The sequence below is a fragment of the Nesoenas mayeri genome, assembly GCF_963082525.1.
Source record: "Nesoenas mayeri genome assembly, chromosome: 3".
Lineage (NCBI taxonomy): Eukaryota > Metazoa > Chordata > Aves > Columbiformes > Columbidae > Nesoenas > Nesoenas mayeri.
The window spans coordinates 15,299,093-15,320,752 of NC_137544.1; the positions used below are offsets into that span (position 1 = coordinate 15,299,093).

The 21,660-nt window shown below is 38.8% G+C and overlaps 1 protein-coding gene across 1 annotated transcript in view; it reads right to left on the bottom strand.

Moving 5' to 3' along the window:
- Positions 1-739: 739 nt before the first annotated feature.
- The window catches only part of GREB1 (growth regulating estrogen receptor binding 1), a gene marked incomplete at both ends in the record, with an annotated part of 58,417 nt that continues 37,496 nt past the window's right edge, over positions 740-21,660 (bottom strand). The window contains 11 exons of the mRNA XM_080342018.1: positions 740-903; positions 2,705-2,843; positions 4,436-4,636; positions 5,177-5,312; positions 7,594-7,812; positions 8,776-8,950; positions 9,779-9,983; positions 11,650-11,811; positions 12,571-12,713; positions 15,093-15,251; positions 16,934-17,036. Coding sequence (XP_080198144.1) covers positions 740-903; positions 2,705-2,843; positions 4,436-4,636; positions 5,177-5,312; positions 7,594-7,812; positions 8,776-8,950; positions 9,779-9,983; positions 11,650-11,811; positions 12,571-12,713; positions 15,093-15,251; positions 16,934-17,036 — 1,806 coding nt within the window. The remainder of the gene's footprint in view (positions 904-2,704; positions 2,844-4,435; positions 4,637-5,176; positions 5,313-7,593; positions 7,813-8,775; positions 8,951-9,778; positions 9,984-11,649; positions 11,812-12,570; positions 12,714-15,092; positions 15,252-16,933; positions 17,037-21,660) is intronic.

Consider the following 21,660-nt stretch of genomic DNA (forward strand, 5'->3'; position numbering starts at 1 on the left):
CACTTGCGGGTCAGTCTCACCATTTGGTCTCTTCAGCTACTTGAGGTAATTTCAGTTTTAGGTTTAAATGTTCAGACCTTATTTAAAAGCTACCTTCCTGACTCTCTTCTTTATGCTAATAAAATTAGACATATAGTTATGCTTCTATCCCAAGAGTTCTGTGCAGTAAAACTATCCAGCATGGCACGTATTCCAGAAATTAAGGCTCCAACTGAGTGCCCACTATTAAAGAAATATACTTTACAAATCTTCATATAAAAAGCCTTCCTGAATCAATCAGTAGCAGTATACTACAAAACTGTAACAATTCTTGTTGCCTTGTGCCAACTGTTAGATAAATAAGACTTGTAAGACAAAATATGCTATAAATTTAAACTTCCTATTTCTGGAACACAAGTAGTTCTCTTTTCTTGCTTATGAACTTGCATGTGATCTTTTTTGTCCCAGCAGAAGTGCACTCACTGACCTCCCTTCTGATCCAAAATGGTTTCCACATTGCAGAGTAGCAAGTTTCTGCATCTCTCTCAGGAATTAGAAATTGCTTCCATCAGACAATTAAATTAGAAAAGTCACTTCAGGGTTTGGAAATATGAGCGTAAATTGTCTGATTAGGTATCATTCTAATAAACAACAGAAAACAGTCCTGTCTCTGTTCAGAAAGCAGAGCCTCTCAAAAGTCATTTCAAGAGATGGTGGCAATTAGTCTCTTGTTTCATTTAGGAAATGTGTCTCCTTCCAATTAAATATGTCGCCCAGTCAGGAAGAAAAGTGGTCTGTCCTCTTTTGCGTTGGCAGTCTGGAACTCATCCCGCAGCCGGAACTGCCATTCGTCTTCCAGCTCTAGCCGGACAACAGTCTGGCGAAGAGAATTGCGATCTTGACAAATGACGCACAGGGTGGCACCTAAGCAAACAGTAGAAAAGAAACCAACATGAGTATCCCCTTCATTCTCATATCACTCAGCTCCCACCACTCTTCAGCATGTACAACTCCACCACTTTCACAACAGGAGCCTGGGAGAAAATTAAGGCACTCATGTAGAACTGAGGAGAGCTCTGTTCAGCTCCCTGTTTATCAGGATCTTCTTGTGTAACTGGAGGTACCTAGTATTCATCTAGTAAACAAGACCAACCATACAGTCCCTACTCTTTGGAGTAAGGAAGAGTAAAACTGCCAGGTCTAAGGAGGTGATGGTGAGTCCTGGCAGAAAACAAGACAAATCCCTACATCCATTCCTGCTCTAGCCCTACCTTGTTGAGTGAAACCCTCCCTCAGCAAAACACAGCACAGCCAATTGCCATGAAGGCTGGATGAGCTCCGTATGCTTTGCTGGCCAGAAAGGGTCTAAACATGTCCTTAAAGCTAGTCACAAACTTGAGTGCATTTCAGATTGGTAAGCCAATGTGCTGGCAAGGAAGAACCTGGTCTGTATGGCTATGGACACAAGAGAATCCAGAATGCCAAAGTAAAAAATATCATATTTTAATAAACAATATTGAATGTCTTGCCCGACATGCTGATGCCATTTTAACTTGTGTGCATGATTTCCTGGCTTCTGAGAAAAGTGCTCAATCAAGAGGAAATAATTACCTCACCAGCACTCAATACTCTGAATGAGAAATGGTGAAGTAGGAGGAAATGCACAAGACATAAAAAACCTGAGAATATAATAAAAAGAAACAAGACAGGCAGTCATGTGGTGTTTAATGCTCATGTGGTTGGTTACAAAATCAAGTAGAAGGCCAAGGGTGATGGAGAAATCTCAAATCAAATACACTTTGTGCTACATGGCATAAAAATTTCCTGGTTTATGCAAAATGAAACTGATTGATAGCCTCCAGTCACTCAAAAAATGCAACATAAAACACTGCTTTCATCTGCAGTTACTCTGATAGCCGTGATAGAGAAACTAAAGGCTGATTATGAGCACAGACTCTGGCACGCATGTGGCTTCAGTGGTGTCTGCAGGTAAAAGCACTTTATACACCAGTTTGCACTTTGCAACAAAGGACACAGCAGTTCATAACAACTCTGCCTGTTTCAAGAAGGCATTTGCCACGGTGTTCTTCCTCCAGTGACAGTTATAGCTGTGAGTGAAACAAATCCCCAGAGCACTAAAAGCCTAAGACAGTAGCAGAACAAGCCCAAGGAAGCTTGCAATGCGACTGCCTACAAATGGAAGTTATTTGTCTCCACTGCTATCCACCACCGTAAGGACTACAGGGAGAAACTGGTTGTTATGAATAAATTTTGAATGAGCCAGTTTCTATTTCCAAGGGTAGTAAACAGATATTGATGGAGGCTTGTTCATCACCCATTTTCTATCAAAAATTAGAAAACCTGCAAGAACACAATAGATAAATGACTCATACATAAATCTTAAATACTCCATTTTTGAACATAAAGTAAGGACTTATGCAGATACACTGGGCATAATGATACAGATGCAACATTCCTCCCCACTTAGAAATCTGCAGAAATTATAACACTGTTATATACCAGTTTACTACTGTACAGAGTCAACACGATCAAGCATCGAAGATGGGTGGGACATATAAAGACAAACATGAATACATGCAAATATATATATACATATATATATGTATATATATATGCATGTATATTTTCATATAAAACACATTTTTTCCCACCTTCCCAGAGACCAATTCATATAACTCTTCATAATAACATTATTGCATCTCACCTTTAAGAAAATGAAACTTCTTCAGAAAGCTGGCTACAACAAAGGAGTCACAGAGGTACAGCAGGAGACCACTGAATGTCAACCCAGAGGAACTGATATTCAGGGAGTGAGGCCGAGAACTCACATAGCAAACTGCAATCTGATTGTGACATGGGAAAATAAAAAAAGTAACATTTTTCATGCCACTATATAAAGCTGAGGCTTGATATCAAGCTTTCAGTACTTGCACCTGACTCAAATTCAGACTTGCCTTCTAACTCCAAATATTCTGATCTTTATAATTTCTTCCTAAACATCCCTCTGCTTATTAAAAATCTACATAAAAGCACTATTTGTAACTATTTTTCAGTCGTTACTATTCATTACTGTTCTTATCATGAGTTTCAGATATGATTGATAGGGTTTGAAAGCTGCAGTAACTCCCAACAGCCATAATGCTGTGACCTGCCCAGCACAGTTCACACAAGTAAATACAGTAATTCCATGGTCAGACATGAAAAGAACCCTTTAGTAATGCCTAATTTAATTTACATTATATAAGATTAATCAAATCAGTAGAACTGTGCATATACATAAATGCATGAGGTTTCCTCTTGTCTTCTTTGTTTTTAGGGTTACTTCCCAAATCCACTCTGAACTAGGAATATTTATAGCACTCTTTCAGGTTTTTATACATTTAAGTTAAAGAATCTTCCATACAGGCTTTGTTTCCAAAGTGCCTTTGTACTGCATAGTTGGAACAGACCCTCATCTAGCATAAATCAGCATGATTCAGTGGAGGAAGGTTGACCCACAGCAACTGAGACTCTGGCCCAGGGAGCTTATATTTATCCATATTCCTTCAAGCCTATTGTGTCATATCCCAGCTCAGGTAACAATTCCAGAGTGAAGTGAACTCATTTCATGTGTTGAATGGGTTAATGCTGAAAGTGTGCAGCGGATGAAGAGAGTAACAGTACAACACCCTTCCACAGAGTTTGTTTATCCAAGCATGGTGGGAATGTAGAGCTATAAGAGCTCAGCCAGAAAGAAAATTAAAAGATATAGTTGAAAATTTTCTGGCAGCAGCCTATATGGAAAGGTCATTACACAGCTGTTTTGGTAAAGAAGTTCAGCAAGACTGAATTTTGTTTAGTATTCAAGTCAGGTGAAAAGACAAACACAGTTTCCCTATCTTGAACAATAGCTTAGTATCATACTTCTATCTGACCTACATTTGTGTCTAAGTATGACCTTGGCTTTAGATCCAAACCCATTAGAGAGAGCCAACCACTCCCGAGATCTAATGTCAGCTTCTCTCACACTGTTTTCTTGGTATTTGCTTCTCTGACTCAGCTTATCAGTCAAAAGTGAACAAAAACATTTGTATTTTGAAGTGCTTTCTAAGGGCTAGCTAGTATTTGTAAAACACTCTTGTGGAAGAAATTTGCTGTAGGAAGGGCCAAATTATAGCAGACTGAGCAAACACTTAAAGAAGAATGTGCTTTGTGTTAATGCAATTCACAGACTACAGTAATATTTAGGACAACTCTGGTATTGTTCTCCATGTAGTTTATTCTTAGTCTCAAATAATACCTCTGTGGGTCTAAGAACTTGATTTTAACATTACAGGGATCTAATACCTGATTCTTTAAAGGCTGTGTAACTATTATTGAGGAATGCATCAACAAACTCATCCAAAACATAGCCTATACATTTTTAGAGCTGCTCAAAGATTATTTTGTTCAGTACCTGTGGTCCTAAGTTAAGGTAACAGTCCACAGATAGCACTGGATGGCTATAATTCTTCAGTGAGAGAGGGAAGAAGCGATGGCTGTGATACTGGAGGTATTTTTCAAGGAGCAACTGAGCAGGTGCTGCCAAGAAGGTATGCTTGCTGTCGGGAGCACAAATGTACTGAGCGGGGGAGATTGAAACTGGAGTGTCAGACACCTATGAGGAAAAATATTTCTTGTACAGATCAATCCTGATAATCAAGTTGTACTTATCTGAATTTTGGTTTGTATAAAATATAGCTCTAGCCTACAAATCTAAGATTTATATAAGAAATGAAATCATTCAGCCAAAAATATCTGCTACCAAAAAGTTTCAGAGTTTCACAGCATGATATTTGTACTTATAGAGGCTTTGTGGTTTCTTGTTTTAACACAAAGTCCTCCCACATATGAAGATGAGCAATTCAAGAGCTATAGAGAAAAAAATCATAGTGAATGGTTACCTGGATTGTAAAGAGACACCTTAGGTGTTTTAAAAAGTTTTAAAGGAAAATTATTAAGGAAAGGTGCATTTATGTCAAGAATATTGTGGGTTTCAGAAGTAAACAAATACATACATATGCAACAAAATATATGGAAGACATACCCCATTACTGGCAACTGATGATGCACCAAAATACCTCAGTTCTCCTGGTTATAGGGTACAAAAAGGAAAACAGCATTTTAACAATAATGAAACAGCAGTCTCAGTTCCCACCTTAGACTTAATGTGGAAGGATCGCTGTCCTCCTACTGCAATTTGCTTTTTCATGACACTGAAGTGATTGAACCGACAGATGAGAAGGCCAGCGCTGTGGACGCGCAAGTTGAAGTCAACATCATCACACGTAAATCTGGAAAGAATAAAATCAAAGCAGTTCAGAGGAATATTTCTCATCACACACTAACAAATACAAGCGCTCAGGGTCTTTGACAGGTGTGAAATACACTGACTCTCCACTGGTGCCAGTCAGGGAAAGAGGTTTCTGCTTTGTAGCAATAAACCAGGCTAGAAAGAGTTCAGGAAGACCAGAATGAGGGAGAGAACCACTTAGGGGGTGAAAGCACCAGAAGCACAGAGGAAAATGGAAGGAGAAATGTAGGAAATTGCCAGGAAAGAGTCCTAAGAGTTAAAATATTTTCTTTGCCTTTTACTACAATAAAGCCATCACAGAAAATAGCCACATACGGTACTACCTCAAATAATGTCAAGGAAATTAATTCCTTTGACTTCCAAGGAAATGGTTGAGGCCCTACAATCGATTCGTCAAAGACACAGAGGTCTCTGACTACTCCTTTTTCCCTTAGCATATGAATATTCAGAAATTTTTTTTCAACATTCCTCTACAGAAATAATGCCATTTGACATTAGAGACAAAATCTATTTCAAGGCAAGGAGTCTTTTCTTAATACACCAGAACTGCTGAGACATAGGAATAAATTAAAAAGAATGAGGCGAAAACATCCCTGAGCTAAATTTGATCAATATTTAAAAATAAGATGGAGCAGAATAAAAGATAAATTCCTAAAGCTGACTAAATTCAAATTCTGTGGCCTTTGGGAAATTCAGGTTCAGTTCTCCATTTTGTATGTAGGTATTACACAGCAAAGTGAATGATGTACAGAACTGCTGGATTAACATCCAGGGCTTGGGTTTAAGAGAGCTGAGCAGGTACTGCAATGGTGAACACCAGTGAGAAATGTGGCATTTAATGATACATTTCTAAAATCTTGTCTTTGATCTTAGTAGTATTTACATGGATATTTGGTATCCCTGAATGTCAGTGTCTCTATTTTAAAAAGTACCTGTTTCCTTGCCAGCCCAGGCATGGAATGCCATGCAATACTTCAGACTCAGCAGCACCCACGCAGAGGATTACGGGAGCCACGCATGGTTGAAGGACACAGTCAGGAAACAGGTGGTGTGGTCTGGCATTCCTGACATTTTAATTTTGCTGCCTGCACTCATACAGTTTTGCTTTATTGTTGTTATCTTCATTAGCCCTTTGTAGTGATTCATAAGGTAATATTTAGACAGGCTAGGAGATGCACAGGAGCGTGTTTAAAATGCTCTTTTAAGGTGTCAGCCTGGTGGTGACAGAAAGTTAGGTCATTTGTTTGTCCGTGGAATTATGACAGCAGAAGTGCTTCCCTGCAGATATAAGTAAACTTGGACTTCAACAGACATCTTCCTGATATAGAAGAGTTCTTCTGAGAGGTACAGTGACGTTCAGTTATCTAAGTCTCGGTGTGTAGAGCCCTTTTAGATTACCTGGGGTATCCCACCTAGCTTACAGAAAACCACATTTTGATTTCATGTTATACCTGTCAGCCCCATACGGACATCTTGCATATCTGGAGGTGTCTAAAGGCTGACTTTAGACAAGTGAATCCCACCTCTACCGATATCTACTTCATTCTGTTGTAATAAATGATTGTGTCTCAGAAATGGGTCCAAAGCTACAGTTTATTTCACATAGATCAGTGAAATTCTGTGAGATGATGTATCCAGTGAATGCATTTCTGGTAACTGTGGTGATACTGTGCATGACAGTATTATAATCTGATACATCCTGTGTGGCACAATAAATTAAAAATTGGGAATTCTGAGACAACTGAATGTGAAAATCAAAAGCAATGTTAATGAGGTTCATTTTTTTCCCTTCTTCTAATTGTCCTGATGAGCACACATGCAGTATGCTCCAGTGTTCTGCTCCTCAGGGTAAAAAATCCCAGCTATATCTCAGTTCCATGTCCCAACAAAATGTGGTTATGTGCTATTCACCCATACAGCCCTGTTTCCTTTGGAAGGGAGTGCAGGTAAGCAGGCAGGAGGGGAAGGACAGTGTTCACCAAAAGGCCACTTGGACTAGACCGCCGGGGCACCAGCATTGCAGGTCACGCTGCTGAGTGTGTCTGCTCTGCAATTCAGATACAGCTGGTTTATTTGGAACTATGGACATTAATGTCTTTTTCCAACTGCTGACAATTTGGGAAGGATTTGAACCATCAATAAGAAAACAAAACCTTTCTGTATCCCGTTAACAACCTCCCCAAAAAGCAAACAAGAGCTTCTGTAAAAAAACCCTTATATAGTTCATTATCTCTATTGAATTATGCTACTCATTCACTTACCTGTTTTGATTGTACTGTACATTTTGTGTCAGATCGACATTCAGCATAATGAAGTCATGCACATGGCAGCAGGAGAATGCTTCCTTGATCTCAGCACTGTTCGTTTTACTGGACCATTTCCTCATCCCAATTAAGGCATAGTGAGTGACATTGGGAGTTGCTTCAATGTGTTGCAGAATTTGCTTCAAGGAAACATTCCTTTCAGTCCATGTATAGTCACTACAATAATTATGAAAATGTGTTTATTTTAAAGCATATAGAGAATATTCAGAATCTCATTCAGAAGAGCAATTCTCAACAGCTGAAAGTAGCCATGAGTACCTGGTAAGCAACTTCAGTGTTGTGTTAACTTTACTGCAACTTTTTGTCTCTCACTCTAACCAAAACTTAAAATTAACTAGTCCTTATGTGGTGGGGACTGGTATGACAGATCTGGAACTTAAATCTGGATCTTTCAAAATATTCACTCAGATATGTAAAATTAGAAAGTTACCTGAATAATGTTCCAAATTACTCCGGGAGGGTTGCTGCCTTTGTGCCATAACTTAAGTGCAAAGCCTAAGATTCTCCTAGTCCACCCCTAGAGACATAAATCTCAGTTTTCACTGAGCTTAGCTCTCTTTGAAGGTTTGCTGTAAAGCCTGCATAGGACCATTCTGGGAATAGATAAAATATCTAGTACAAACAATGTTCTATAGTTATGAAAACAAAAATAAACAAAAATACTTGTTTGGGGGCTTGGGGAGCTAATAAAGGAGCCATACAGACTGGGACTGACAGCCAGAGGAAATCAGTTGCACAGTTTGCACAGAAATGTCTTTTAGCTTCCTCAGAAAAATCCTGTTAAAGATGTACCTGTGAATGTCCATGTTGTCCAGTATATTAGGGGTTGTTTTGCAGAGTCTGAAATCTGCAGCCCAAATAAGTCTAGTTTGAACTAGAGTCAAGATGTACAGCAAAGGCTGCAGGGCACTGAAATCCCCAGGGGACAGCAATGAAAATCAGGCACTAAACTATGTGCTATGCAAAGGCAGATATCTAGGGAAAATACTTCTGTCATTAGGCAAATGTTCTCTGCTTGTAGAGGGTAAAAGTTGTAGTATATCAAACTTAATTTCAAAACTGCTGTTCAGTGAAAGGTTAAAAGAGATCAGCTGAAAAAGTATATATTACTCTGTTTACCTTTTCCTGTCTCCTGAACAATCAACTTCTACTGCATTCCACATAACACAAGAGTCATCTGAAATCACAATGAAAGGCCAAATATCCTGAGGTTTTATCCCCAGCTCCTCCTGCCGATTTCGTTCAAGCTCCAAGTTATGATAAGACAACTCTTTTATCAGGAAGTGTGCAGCACCTGAAACCGAGGACATAAACCATCAGATTAAAAGTAGGAGCAGAAATTGTTTGCTTTTAACTTGGAAATGTTTTGAAGTGAATATTTCTGCAGACCAGGATACAAATCATTCTGAAGATTTTAACGCCCTAACATTCCCCAAAGCCAACTTACTCTGTCACTTGCCAAGCAAGTGACTTACAGGACCCCACTGGGAAGCACCAAAAATGAAGCCTGATTTCTGTGATAAAGAATTGCTAGTGTCTTAGCGGTTTAGAGACTGATTCTTTTAACCTGACAGATATTTGGCTGCACTAGCATCTCTTAGTGAAAACATCTAGAGATGTTGCTTGATCAGCTGAATAACATGAGAATACTTTCCCCTGACGATCTACATTGAATGTTTGTCACTACTGCTGTCTATAAGTTGTTCCAGTAGTAAAAGCAAGGTTCTGAATATTTCACTGATATCACATTAGCGAAACCCACCTAAGAGATGTCTCTAATCAATGCATCACTGCCTATGCAAATAGTACATATCTTATTTCCACAAGGAAACAGAGTAGGTAACTCCATCTGAGTTAACATCCTCAGCACCCTTTAAAATCAATAGGAGAGAGTATTTCTAGGTAAGTATTACTAGGATGCAATTAATCAAGCTTGTTTTAAGTGACCTGGATTAAGTGAATTGCATCTTCAACTGTGACACATTGTCCTCAAAGGGAATCCAGGTCACCAGATCCAATATGCTGGCTACAATGTGTGTGTCTACCTTCTACTATTGAATAATAGTGCCTCAAAGGCCCAAGTCATGTGTCTGCATCTGTTAGAACTTTTTGTTATACTTACCTACTCCTGCACTGTTGAAAATGCTTGGAAGAACAAGCATGATGTGGTTGGGCCAATACTTCTTATATATGGCCATTTCATATTCCTTGACAACTAAAACATGCAAATGACTGGCTCCATCCATTGCATGATATAAATTGAAAAGTCCATGTTCATGACGACCAGTAGTGGGAGTAAAAGTGGGGCTTTTAATGTAATCTTCACTCTGTAAATAAAAAGAAGTGTGAGTTTCTGTATCAGCCCGGAGGATGTTTAAACAAAGAGAACCAGATCCTTTAGGAGAATAAGCCAGATTAATTGATTCTGGGCAAGCTGCTACATTTTAAATAAGCTTAATAGGAAAATGAAAACCTTTCACAGAATTTGGGAAAAAGAAAACTCTATCACTTAACTTATTCAGCTGGTGAGAGTGTGGTGGACTGGATAGGACTGCTAAACTTGACCTGCCAACTGCACGAGAACCCTAAGGCTATATCTGGAAAAGGATTTAGGTCCAAATGACAGAAGATGCTAAGAAACACCTTACTCCCAAACCACAGTACGACCCTTATGAGTGACTGTCACCCAATCTTGAATGCAGTGGAAATCATTAGGTGCTTCCAAGTTTGATAGCACAGCATCTGAGAGACTTGTTTCTACAGATATCCAGGGCTCTTCCTGTCTGGGCAACAGATTTTAGCCCAGTTCCTACTAAGGTCATTAAGGACCTAGAATGAAAGTATGCTTCTTTACAGAGATTCTCCAAAACCCTCACAATTAAGCACTCCTGATTTAAAACTGACAAAGCACAAAATGCTGAATTTGATGCCAGTGCAGTGCATGAAAGGGAATTTAAAGTGGATCAAGAAAATATTTTAAAATGGTTTAATAAACTGGATTTGCATCCTATGGCACTTTTCAAACTTGCAGCAAGAATGCAGGCATCACTCTGGAGCAAGTGAACAGAAAAAAGAAGCAAAGAAAGAGGAAATGGTTTTGTCAAAGCCTCAAGGCATGTCAGTGGCAGAAGCAGGACCACAAGGACCCCGTGCACAGCATTGTGTAGCCAAGCACAAGTTCACTGGGTGAGGAAGAGCAGGAGGTTTCATCCTCACATTGGACAGTTGCTGCCTGGACAGCTATGTTGCTGCCTGGGTTCTTGCATTTCAAAACTGAACTGGACATAAAAGCCCAAACTGGAGGGTGGTATTGATTGATTATTGTTTATTGGAAGCAGCTTATTTTCTCCAGAAGTGCTACTGCTTACTGCTGTTCCACAAATTGCTGCAATAGTCCAAGCAGTGTGGCCTGAGCAAGGCACAGTTCATCTTAAGCACAGATATTAGGAGTCACTGTAAAGGTCAACATCAGAGTTTGCATAGCCTGTCAGATGAGTGACCTTACAGTGTTTTCTGCAAGTATGATGTGATTCTTTGGACAGGTATGAAGCCATGACAAAGATTCTTTGAAAGCCTTATATTTATATGAAAGCAACTGAGCAGTTACACAGAATAAGAGAGGATAATCCACTGCCTTCCTCTAGAGTAAAAAATTGTGTCCTCTTAGTAACTTTATGATAACAAAACCATTCTCACTTTAACATCTTAAACTTATAACCAAAGACCTTTTGCCCCAGATAAAAGTGTTCAAAGGTAAGTATCCTAGTGATCAAAGGATCAACCTTGATAACGAGCAAAAGAAACAGCTTATTGGTGGCTTAACAATTTTGCTTCATGTCTCACTTTCTGGGAGAAAATACAAGCTTAGTATCAGGACAACCTCATTATCTCTTGCCAGCACGACCAGAAGTGTAAAGAAGTCTAACCCAACAAATTTTAAAATTGGTGTTGTCTTTCTCCCATATGTGGCCATAAATATAATTATCCATCTACCTTATCTGTGACTAGTGGCAGCCTCATGCTTTCCAGTTGTCTTCCTGGTTGGCTGAAGACAAAATGATGCTCCTTTGACTTTGGAATGATAAAATGCAGCTGGATCTCTTCTCCCAGCATAGAATAGGAAAAGGCAAATGCATGCAGAGTGGACTCATAAAGCTGAGGATGGGAAAAAATAGGGTAATTCCAGTGGTTAGAGTCAAACTACAAGATCTCAGTGTAGTTAATAAACATTTATAACATTACCAAACAATCACTTACTGTATTGCATTAGATTTTACCTCATAATTCAATAGTTGTTAAGCAATGCCCCTTAGGCTAGAGCATACACTAAAAAATATATAAATTAAACTGCTCCCTCTTTTGAAATCATTGTTTCAGCTTTGTCTTGCAGATGACACCAATAGTAATGGCCAGTCTTGGCTTTCAAAAATACTGACTCCAAAAAAACAGTATTTGCATTGCTAATACCTTCTTCCTCACATCCTAATAGGCAGGAAATTGGAGGGTTACTCTGAGTAATACACGTCTACCTATCACACACTATGCCGGACTACTCCTGTATCAGAAGTATTAGTAGCATCTTTTGCAGTTACTCAGTTGAAAATGCAGTGAAGTCCCAGTGGGAAATGTTTACCAGGAAAGTAGTTTTAACTGGCAGTATACGAGGAGAATGCAGATAACAGTACTGAAAAAGACAGTGTAAATGAGGCAAGGATCAGTCCTCTGATGTCCCCAAACCTGCAGTCTGTTCAAGGCAGGCAAACCTCAAGAAATAAAAAAATCTGTAAATCAGCTGGTTTTAACACACACATACAACATGTCAGCCAATTCAAATATACAAATGTAGGTAAAACAGTGTGTGGGTTCTGTCGTCTTCTGTTTCTGATGTGCGGAGTAATATCTGGAAATCTTTACCTGGTACCTGGGATTGAAACCCATATACTGGTGACACTGTTCACAGTGATGGTAGGTGTTATATGCTGCATACTTGGACAATCTCATCCTAGTTGTTTGACGGCGTGTATACATATCCTCCTGTCGCCTGCTTGTTGTTCTGTCTATTAAAAAAAGAAACTATTTAAATGTAACAAATATTCAAGGCCAGAATCTATTCCCTTGTGACAAATCGTTGCTGTCACTGTAATTAGCTTCTGGGAACAATGGCAGGATTAACCACATGCAAAACAAACTATTAATTCATTCTAAGCACAGTATATTTTATAAATTGTTATGCACAACAAAGGAGACTACAAAGAAAATTCATTATTATGATAATTCTGTACAGATTTCATGTGAGGCCCAGGTGTAAGCAAAGCCAGATTATTAAAATTATTATTGTTGCTGCTGCTGCTATTATTGAATACTTGCAAAAGTAATAAATATGACAGACATCTGCTGTCTGGTGATGGACATCACAGTAGATTATGTAAACTTGGCAAATTTAGTGATGTTCTTCTGCAGCAAATACCCACATTTTAAAAGAGTCTCCTTTATGGGAGGCTGAAGGAAGATGAGATGTAATTTCTGCTGAGAAGGACTTCTGTTATGTCATCCGGCCAAATCTTTCACTCAGATTTTCAGCATCAGATCAGGTTGTTCCTTGTCCTGACAAGTTTAGAAAATCGCTAAGAGTGGAGTTTCCACAGTCTCTCTAGGCAACCTGTTCCATAGTTTGACCACTTTTATTCTACAAATATTTTTCATACTATGTAATTGTAAATTCCCACGTGGCAACTTGTGTCTGGTGTCTCTTGCCCTTCTGCTGTATAATAGCTTGTGTCTGCAAGTTCTCATTAGGAAGTTGAACACAGCAATCAGATGCCCCTGAGAGACTTCTCCAGACCAAACCAACCCAATTCTCTTCAGTTTTTTATGTTCATCATGTTATGTTCAGGCCTCTGGCCATCTTGGTGGCTACTCCCTGGACTCACTTCTATATGCTTATGTCTTTCTTTTACTGGGAAGCCAAATATTTGACATAATACTCTTACAGGTGCGATGCACAGAAGAATAATCACTTCCCTTGACCTGCTTGCTAGATTTTAGTAAGCCATTAACCCAATGGAGAACTGGTGACTCATGTTCAAATTGTTGTCTACCAGGATTATCAGGTCACCTTCCTCAAAGCTGCTGTCTATACCTCTGGCATCAAGCTTGTACAGTTGAAAAAATTATTCCATCCCAAGTGCAAAATCTTGCATTTACCTTTGTTGAGCTACTATGTATGAGGTTCCTGCTCCTGTGGTTCCTTCCTGGAGGTTCCATTTTTCCAGCCTGTCAAGGACTTTCTGAACGGCAGTGCTACCTTCCTGCATATTGACTGCTCCCCCAGTTTGGTATCAACCATGAACTTGCTGATGTAGCATTCTGTCCCTTCGACCAGATTATTAATGGCATTCTCAAACAGCATTTTTCTCACTGTCAGCCTCTGAGTTTTGCCATGCATACCCAGCTGTCAGTCAGATTTGTGCCACTCATCACATTTTGAGTTCAGTGGTCCAGCCAATTTCCCACCTACTTTACAATCCACTTATCCAAACCATCTCTCTCCAGTTTTGGCTCTATGAGTATCATAGAAGACAGTGGCAAAGTCTTGCTGAAGACAAGATAAAACCCCTGCTCTTTCTTTGTCCATAGTGCCAGTCATCTCATCATAAAATGTAATCATGTTTACCCATCATGATTTGCCTATGATAGATCCATTCTAGCTGCTCCAAATCACTTTCCTGTCCTTCATGGGTCTGGACATGGCTTATAGGAGAGTTTGTTCCATAATTGTTTTGAGGACTGAGGGTAGGCTGACTAGGCTGTAATTGCTTCAGTCCTCCCTCTGTTCTGTACAGCAAGGGCAGCTCCTTTTTCCAGCCATCAGGAACCTCTACCAGTTGTCATTACCTTTTAAAAATGATAGACAGTAGCCTCACAATTATGTTGGACATTTCCCTCAGCATGCTTGGGATACATCTCAACCTACCGTGAGATTGTATATGTCCAGCCAGATAATTCAGAGGACTAATTCACACCTCAATACTCCAGGAATCTGGATCTGAACATATGCATCTCACACTTTCCAAACCTAAACCAAGACCTAAAAAATAAACCTGTAAACAATTTTAAGTACATAAATAACTTTACTCACAGAGGTCACTTCATTGATACAGAGCAGGACAATGCTACTACATAGAAGCATTCAAATGCACAAACTTATTGTGGAATCAGAGCATTTTAATGGAAAACTACATATATAATATTCCATAAAACATTTATAAGGCTCATACTCTGGTGCTTTATCTGGAAAACTCAGAATCTTTTTTCACTATTAATTAGTCAAGAGCAATTCTGATAATTCACTCTGTTTAAAAGTTTTAACAGGATTCTCAGGTTAAAAACAAATAAACACATATAAGTGTACCAATCTAGATTTCTCAAATTCTAACCTTCACTGTTCATAGTCTGAAGCTTTGAACAAATCAGACTTGCATCTTCATATTTTGGGTCATGGATAGTGTAGTCAAAAGGCATCTTCTTAAATGTCTCCAAATCTGGCCACATATCTTCTGGCTGATGGTAGTATTGATCAGATTCTTCTTTTATGTCTATGATATTATTAAAAAATAAGGATTCATGTAATTACAATTTTTAAAACTTTTTATATTACTGTAGATGGTTTTGCTATGCCTATTATTCTCACACAATTTTTTCTTTCATCATTCTGAGGAAGCAATATTAATGTGCATCAAGAGGTGAAACTTTGAGCAAATGTACCTCATACCTCAATACAATTCTGGTTTTTAAACCTTTATTATCAGTTTAAGACCTTGGTAATCCTATTGGAGCAGGTGGTGGGATGATGATGATGAAAACAATGTCAAGAGTCAGGTAAGGCTGATCTACCCGCACCCAAGCATTTGTGGAGTCTTTCCACTGACCACAACATTCATTAATTTAGTTGAGCAAAGATATGTTATTCTCACTGAGGAAAAAAAGTCCTTTAAAAGCTTCAGAAGTTGCAGTATTAAGTACAGTGGAGAGTTAAAGTCTAATGCTTCTTCAAGTGACGAGACCAGAGTAATCAAAGATAATTCACAGTATGGCATGGTAAGAGAAAAATAATAAATTATACTGGTATAATGTGCAGTGAAATTACGCCTTTTTCTGAAATAGGTTAACTGACATAAAACCCCAGATGTGCAGAAGTCCCTACAAAATATATTTCTGCCTTTGTCAAGAGAATGGAAGATATGACAGGAGTAAAACAGACATTAGTGAGGAGTTCAGCTTGGAGTCAGCTGTAAGCTGCTGTAAAGAGCCGTAATAAGTATAGTCTAAATAATTCTTTACAAGAGGTAAGACGCTGTCTTTTGGCACCCAAAGCAAAACTCGGGTGGAATCAGTCAGATTGTGAAAATATCTTCATGCCCTGACTGCGAGTTACCTGTAAAATCCTGCCTAAAATAGAAAGGATTGCTTCCACAAACCTTTCCCCTAGCAGATCGGTCACCTTTTCCTCAGGCTTTGCCTCTTTCTCAAGCACAACTCAGTGTGCAGGAAGAGCCCTGGGTACTGCCCCCAAAAGCCCTGAGGGAGCAGAGCTGAGGCACCGTCCCAGAGCAAAATGACTGAACAGCTTCCAGCCAGGGGCAGCCAGCACGCACCTGAGACTCTGCATGGCTAACTGGACATGCTTTCAGTGCAGTATTACACACATTCCATAAAATATCACCCATTTTTTCTATGTAATCCAGCCCTTAATTACTGAGGCTGAGTGTCACAAATACATCTGGAAACACGGGGGAGTAATACACTGTAAATAAAGGAAGTTTGGACTAAAATTAGCTATTAAAGAGCAGGAACTGTTTTCCTCCCTCATGTAGCCTTATGTACTTAGAAAATACGACATTGCTCCTCATGGTGTAAATCTGCCAGACTTTCACTGATTCTTTTTATATACTTTACCACAAAAGTTAATTCCAATTCTAACCTCAAAAACAATGTCTGGATACCATTTAATATACATAAATTCTGTTGATTACTTCGCAAGTAAAACAGAGTTATGTGGTTCTTACTGAGAGGAAGACTAAACTCTAAATTATGAGTTGAATAATAAAATATTATTAAGTACCAGTTGAAGATCACACAAAATTTTCTTAAAATATTTCAGTAATGTAAATAAATTGCAAAAGTGAATGGCATAGAATAAACAGACAACTATTTTTCAGTTTAACACATCAATTTTCTACAGTCTCCAGAAGCAAATATTTTTATATCAAGAACTTACTATTGTTGATTTCTTCCTCATCATAAACATCCACTTCTGTCAGTCTAATCAGCATTCGGGACAAAATACTGAGGAACTGCAGATAGGCACCTGTTTTTCCTATCTGTAAACATATAAATTAGAAAATACAAAAGTAAACTTTCATTTTTCAACATGTTGCCTTTCCACATATCTGGAAATTGCAGCTACAGTGAAACTGATTATTAATATTCAGTGCTTGCATGTCCCTGTATTTGTATATTCCTTGGCATAAATGACATGCTTACATGCTTAACGGTTTTGTTCTATCTATGCAGGAACCCAGTTTGGAAAATGTTTTTTATATCACAAGTCTAATTACAGGCCCATAGCTGACAATCTTCTCTCCTGATATTATATCTTCTACATAGGCAATGAACTTTTTAAAATCCCTACAAGATCACAAAAGGCTTCAAAAAAACCTTCTCAAAATACAAGATAACTAAGTAATTACCTCAATCCATTCATATTTGGACAATTTACCAGTACACTGACTGCTATTGAAGTGCAGTGACCATCCTGAAGAACAAAGTGTCAGGCATAGAATCACAGAATCAGTTTGGTTGGAAGAGACCCTCAGGATCATCAAGTCCAACCATAACATAACTCTGGCACTAAACCATCTCCCTAAGAACCTTGTCTAAACGCCTTTTAAACATCTCCAAGGATGGTGACTCCACCACTTCCCTGGACAGCCTGTTTCAAGGCCTGACAACCCTTTTGGTGAAGAAACGTCTCCAAATATTCAAACTGAACCTTCTCTGACTCAACTTGAGGCCATTTCCTCTTGTCCTATCACTTGCTACTTGGGAGAAGAGACCAACACCCTCCATGCTACACCCTCCTTTCAGGTAGTTGTAGACAGTGATAAGGTCTCCCCTCAGCCTCCTTTTCTCCAGGCTAAACAGCCCCAGCTCCCTCAACCACTCCTCATCAGACTTGTGCTCCAGGCCCCTCACCAGCTTCATTGCCCTCCTCTGCACTCTGTCTAGTACCTCAATGTCCTTCTTATGACGAGGGGCCCAAAACTGAACACAGGATTCAAGGTGGGGCCTCATCAGTGCTGAGTACAATGGCACAATCACTTCCCCAGTCCTACTGGCCACACTGTTCCTGATACAAGCCAGGATGCTGTTGGCCTTTTGGCCACCTGGGCCACTGCTGTCTCACGTTCAGCTGGTTGTCAATCAACACCTCCAGATCCTTCTCCACCAGGCAGCTTTTCAGCCACTCTTCCCGAGCCTGTAGTGCTGCCCAGGGTTGTTGTGATCCAACACATCCATCTATAGGAGAACTTGTGGCACTTCCACTCCTGGAGAACATGGTATATGTAACAATGTGTTGTTCCACCTCTTATGCTGAAATACGTTATTTCCCTTCCACTATTTTAAAATTATTTTTTAAAAGTCTGTTTTAACATTCTCTTAAGATAACAACTTTCTCCTTTCTTTTTTACCCCACCAACACACTATAAACATTTTCTCTTCATTATGTCTAACAGTAGTGCTGCCCTTTTGCAGTTTTTTTCAGCTGAAATATATAAGCCACAGCCAATGATTTACTCAATGGATTGTTCTGTGTCTTCCACATAAAGTTTGCTGATGATAACATCAAGTAAATAATGCTGTATCTAAGCAGACATCTTCACAAACTATTACACTTCAACAGTCAGCAGTACACAATGGGCTTCAATCAGACAAAAAGAGACCATCACACTTGTGTCACTCACAGGAGAATGAACACAATGTGATTTCTTGTGTGTGTGTGTTGTGTGTACAGTTCAGCCTCAGAATGACACTAATGTCCAGTTGACACACCTGTACATGTAGATCAATTATGAGGCATCCTGCTGTACCTGTGTAGTTTCACAAAGTGGTATCAGATTTTGCTAGGTTTATATTACTACTGAATTGAAAACTCAGCTTCACTGCCATTACTGCTACTACATGTCACAAGCATAGGGTGTTGAATATAGTTGAAAATAGTATTGGATTTACTATTTTCCATATATTCCAAGTAAAACTTTCATTTTCTCTCAACATTTGAAAAAGAGAGGCTTTGAAGCTGAAACAAGAGTAGGAAAATATTTGTTTTGCTCAAAGTTCACTATCTGTTGTTCTTAATAAACCAGATTGCCTTTGAAGCAGTTGGTTGCCAAGGGTGGAAAAGGGAATGATTATCCCTTGTGAGGGTCAAATAACCCTTCCAGGTATACATGGTAGACCACATGTTAGCACACAACTCTGTGTTATCCAGGAGTAACAGAAAAAAAGAGTCCTTGAATAGAGGAAATGACAGCACAGATTATGGTCAGCCCACGTACCAGATGTTTCTAACTCCCAGTCTAGGTTTTTATCTAAAATCCATTGAGACTGATGAGAATCTTTCTATTGATCTTGGAACAATGTTCTAAACAATGGTTATTTATTGGAGAGCTAAACAAAAGCATATTCCCACATCAGAGGCAAACTTGATGATACTTTGTTCTAGAAGAAAATACTTTCAATGTTTTCTCTCAAGTCTGAGATTGCCTTTATGAACCCTCATGAACATATTTTATAAAGTGCCTCTGATCATAATTTCATTAAACACAGGATGGCCTCACGGATTAAATGTTCCCTGACTTCAAACAAATGAGACATCATTTGGCAAAAGTACACAACCTCTTCCCCTGGTATCAGGTGTCTACACGAAAAACTAATTCATAATCTGTTTGAAGTATATACTTAGAATTGTCAAACGAACAACAGGCTGAAAACCTTATTTTTTATTTTTGGTAGCTGCTTAAAACTTATTCTATCAAAATAATGTATTTTTCTCTTCCTAGGGGACCGGTCGTCACCAGTAGTTTTCAGCAATGTATCTGGGAGTGAGTAGGCTGCTACTTGGTGGTACTTAGATGAAAAGTTTCAGTTGTCAATTGACTCAAACATACACAAAGCTGTAATGTCATGAATCAAAAGTGCTGGAAATCACAGGACAACAAATGCTACTTCCTAACCATCAAAGTAAAACATATGATATTCCATGCATCATGTCTTACTCAGTCTCATTATCTGTCAGATAAAAATTGTCCAATACATTACTGTGAGCTTTATGAACTGTTAGATATCAGCAACACTACATGTAAAATGCTGGTGGGAACTTTAAGGAGTCTCTCCACATTTTCAGACTGTTTCTCTGCCAGGCGAGAGATCAGGCTGAGCACATGGCGACATTCATATTTGGGCTCCATTCACTTGTACATCTGCCTGCATCTTCTGCTGAAGAAATGAATTGGTGACATAGAGAACACCTTTTCCAGGTAATTTTGAGATTTTCAAACAGAAAGTGAGGAAAAAAACCCTCCAAACCAACCAACTAAAAAAACCTAAAACCAAACAAAAAAACCCCAAAAACTAAGTAACAAGTAACAAACAAACAAACAAAAACCCAAACAAACAAAAAAACCCTACCCTTCTCATTTACAATCAATGTTTACTCCAAAAGGGAAGAACCTTGAACAACTGAATTTGTAGCATGCCCAGACAAGTAAATGTGCCTTTAATTTTTTTTTTTTTATATGTACCACCTCTAGGCAAAATTGAAGTGCACAAAGTGTCTTTTGTTGTTTGAAAATACTGAATAGCTATCAAAAAACAGAGCTTCCATATCTCTCCAGAGAGTCCTTGTCCCATCTGTCATCAACCCTCTTTTCAATACTTTGGGCATCACAGGTATCTGCAAAGAGATCCTGCATGCAGCATATGAACAACTCTGAAGTATAACACCCCATATTTGCCCATCCTCCATCCCCCAACTGCAACAAAACAAAAGATCTGCAAAGACATTTTAAACTGGATACATGATTGGGCTGTGGCTTTACACATCTTTAGAGAAGCCTGGTACAAATTATGTCGATCCTAATAGTGACTCTGGGCTTAAACACGGTATGATATGATATATTAAAAATTATGATGATGGGTAGGGAAGTGCTCTGAACAAGGTGTTTTTCTCCCTATCCTGTCTTTGCTCTGCAATGAAAAGCTGCAAAAAGATTAAAAGAATGAAGGAACCTGGATCTTCACTGCATTTTTATGATTCCTGAAACAAAATGTACATGACAGGTACTGCTACTACAGGCAGGTCTACTTCCCAGAAAGCGGTTCCTCAAATATGTAGCTGTGCCCAGTGCCTTATCAGATAAGGCACCTGGGGGCCAGATATTCCCATGTAATGGAAGTATTACTCTAATGTGTTTCTGTCTACCTGAATTTGGGAGACAGAAGTTTGATGAATCAGACTTGGAAGAAGAAAATCCCAGAAGACTAAGAAGTAAAAATCCCAAATCTTGTGAAAACTTCTGATAACAAAGGAATGTGGGGTCTGCAAAAATTTAGTATTTTGGTTTCTATTTTCATCCTTAGTGTGAGGGATAATTTGCCTATTAAAAAAATAAGAATTTGTTTACAGTGAAGTTCTTCATTTATGAAAAGTGTAGCAGTGAGGAAGGAATATGAATTCAAATTCTACCTGCAGAGAATTCAAGACATACGAAGGTCTAGTTTTGTGTCAAACACACAAATACCTAAGAGGAGTGGAAAGCAACCCAAGAATTTTGACCACTGAACGGCACTTGCCATAGATATCAAGGATAAGCTGAAAACAAACTCTCTAAGAATCTGAGAGAGAAATATTCCAGAGAAATTACGTGTGTGCCTCCACGGTTA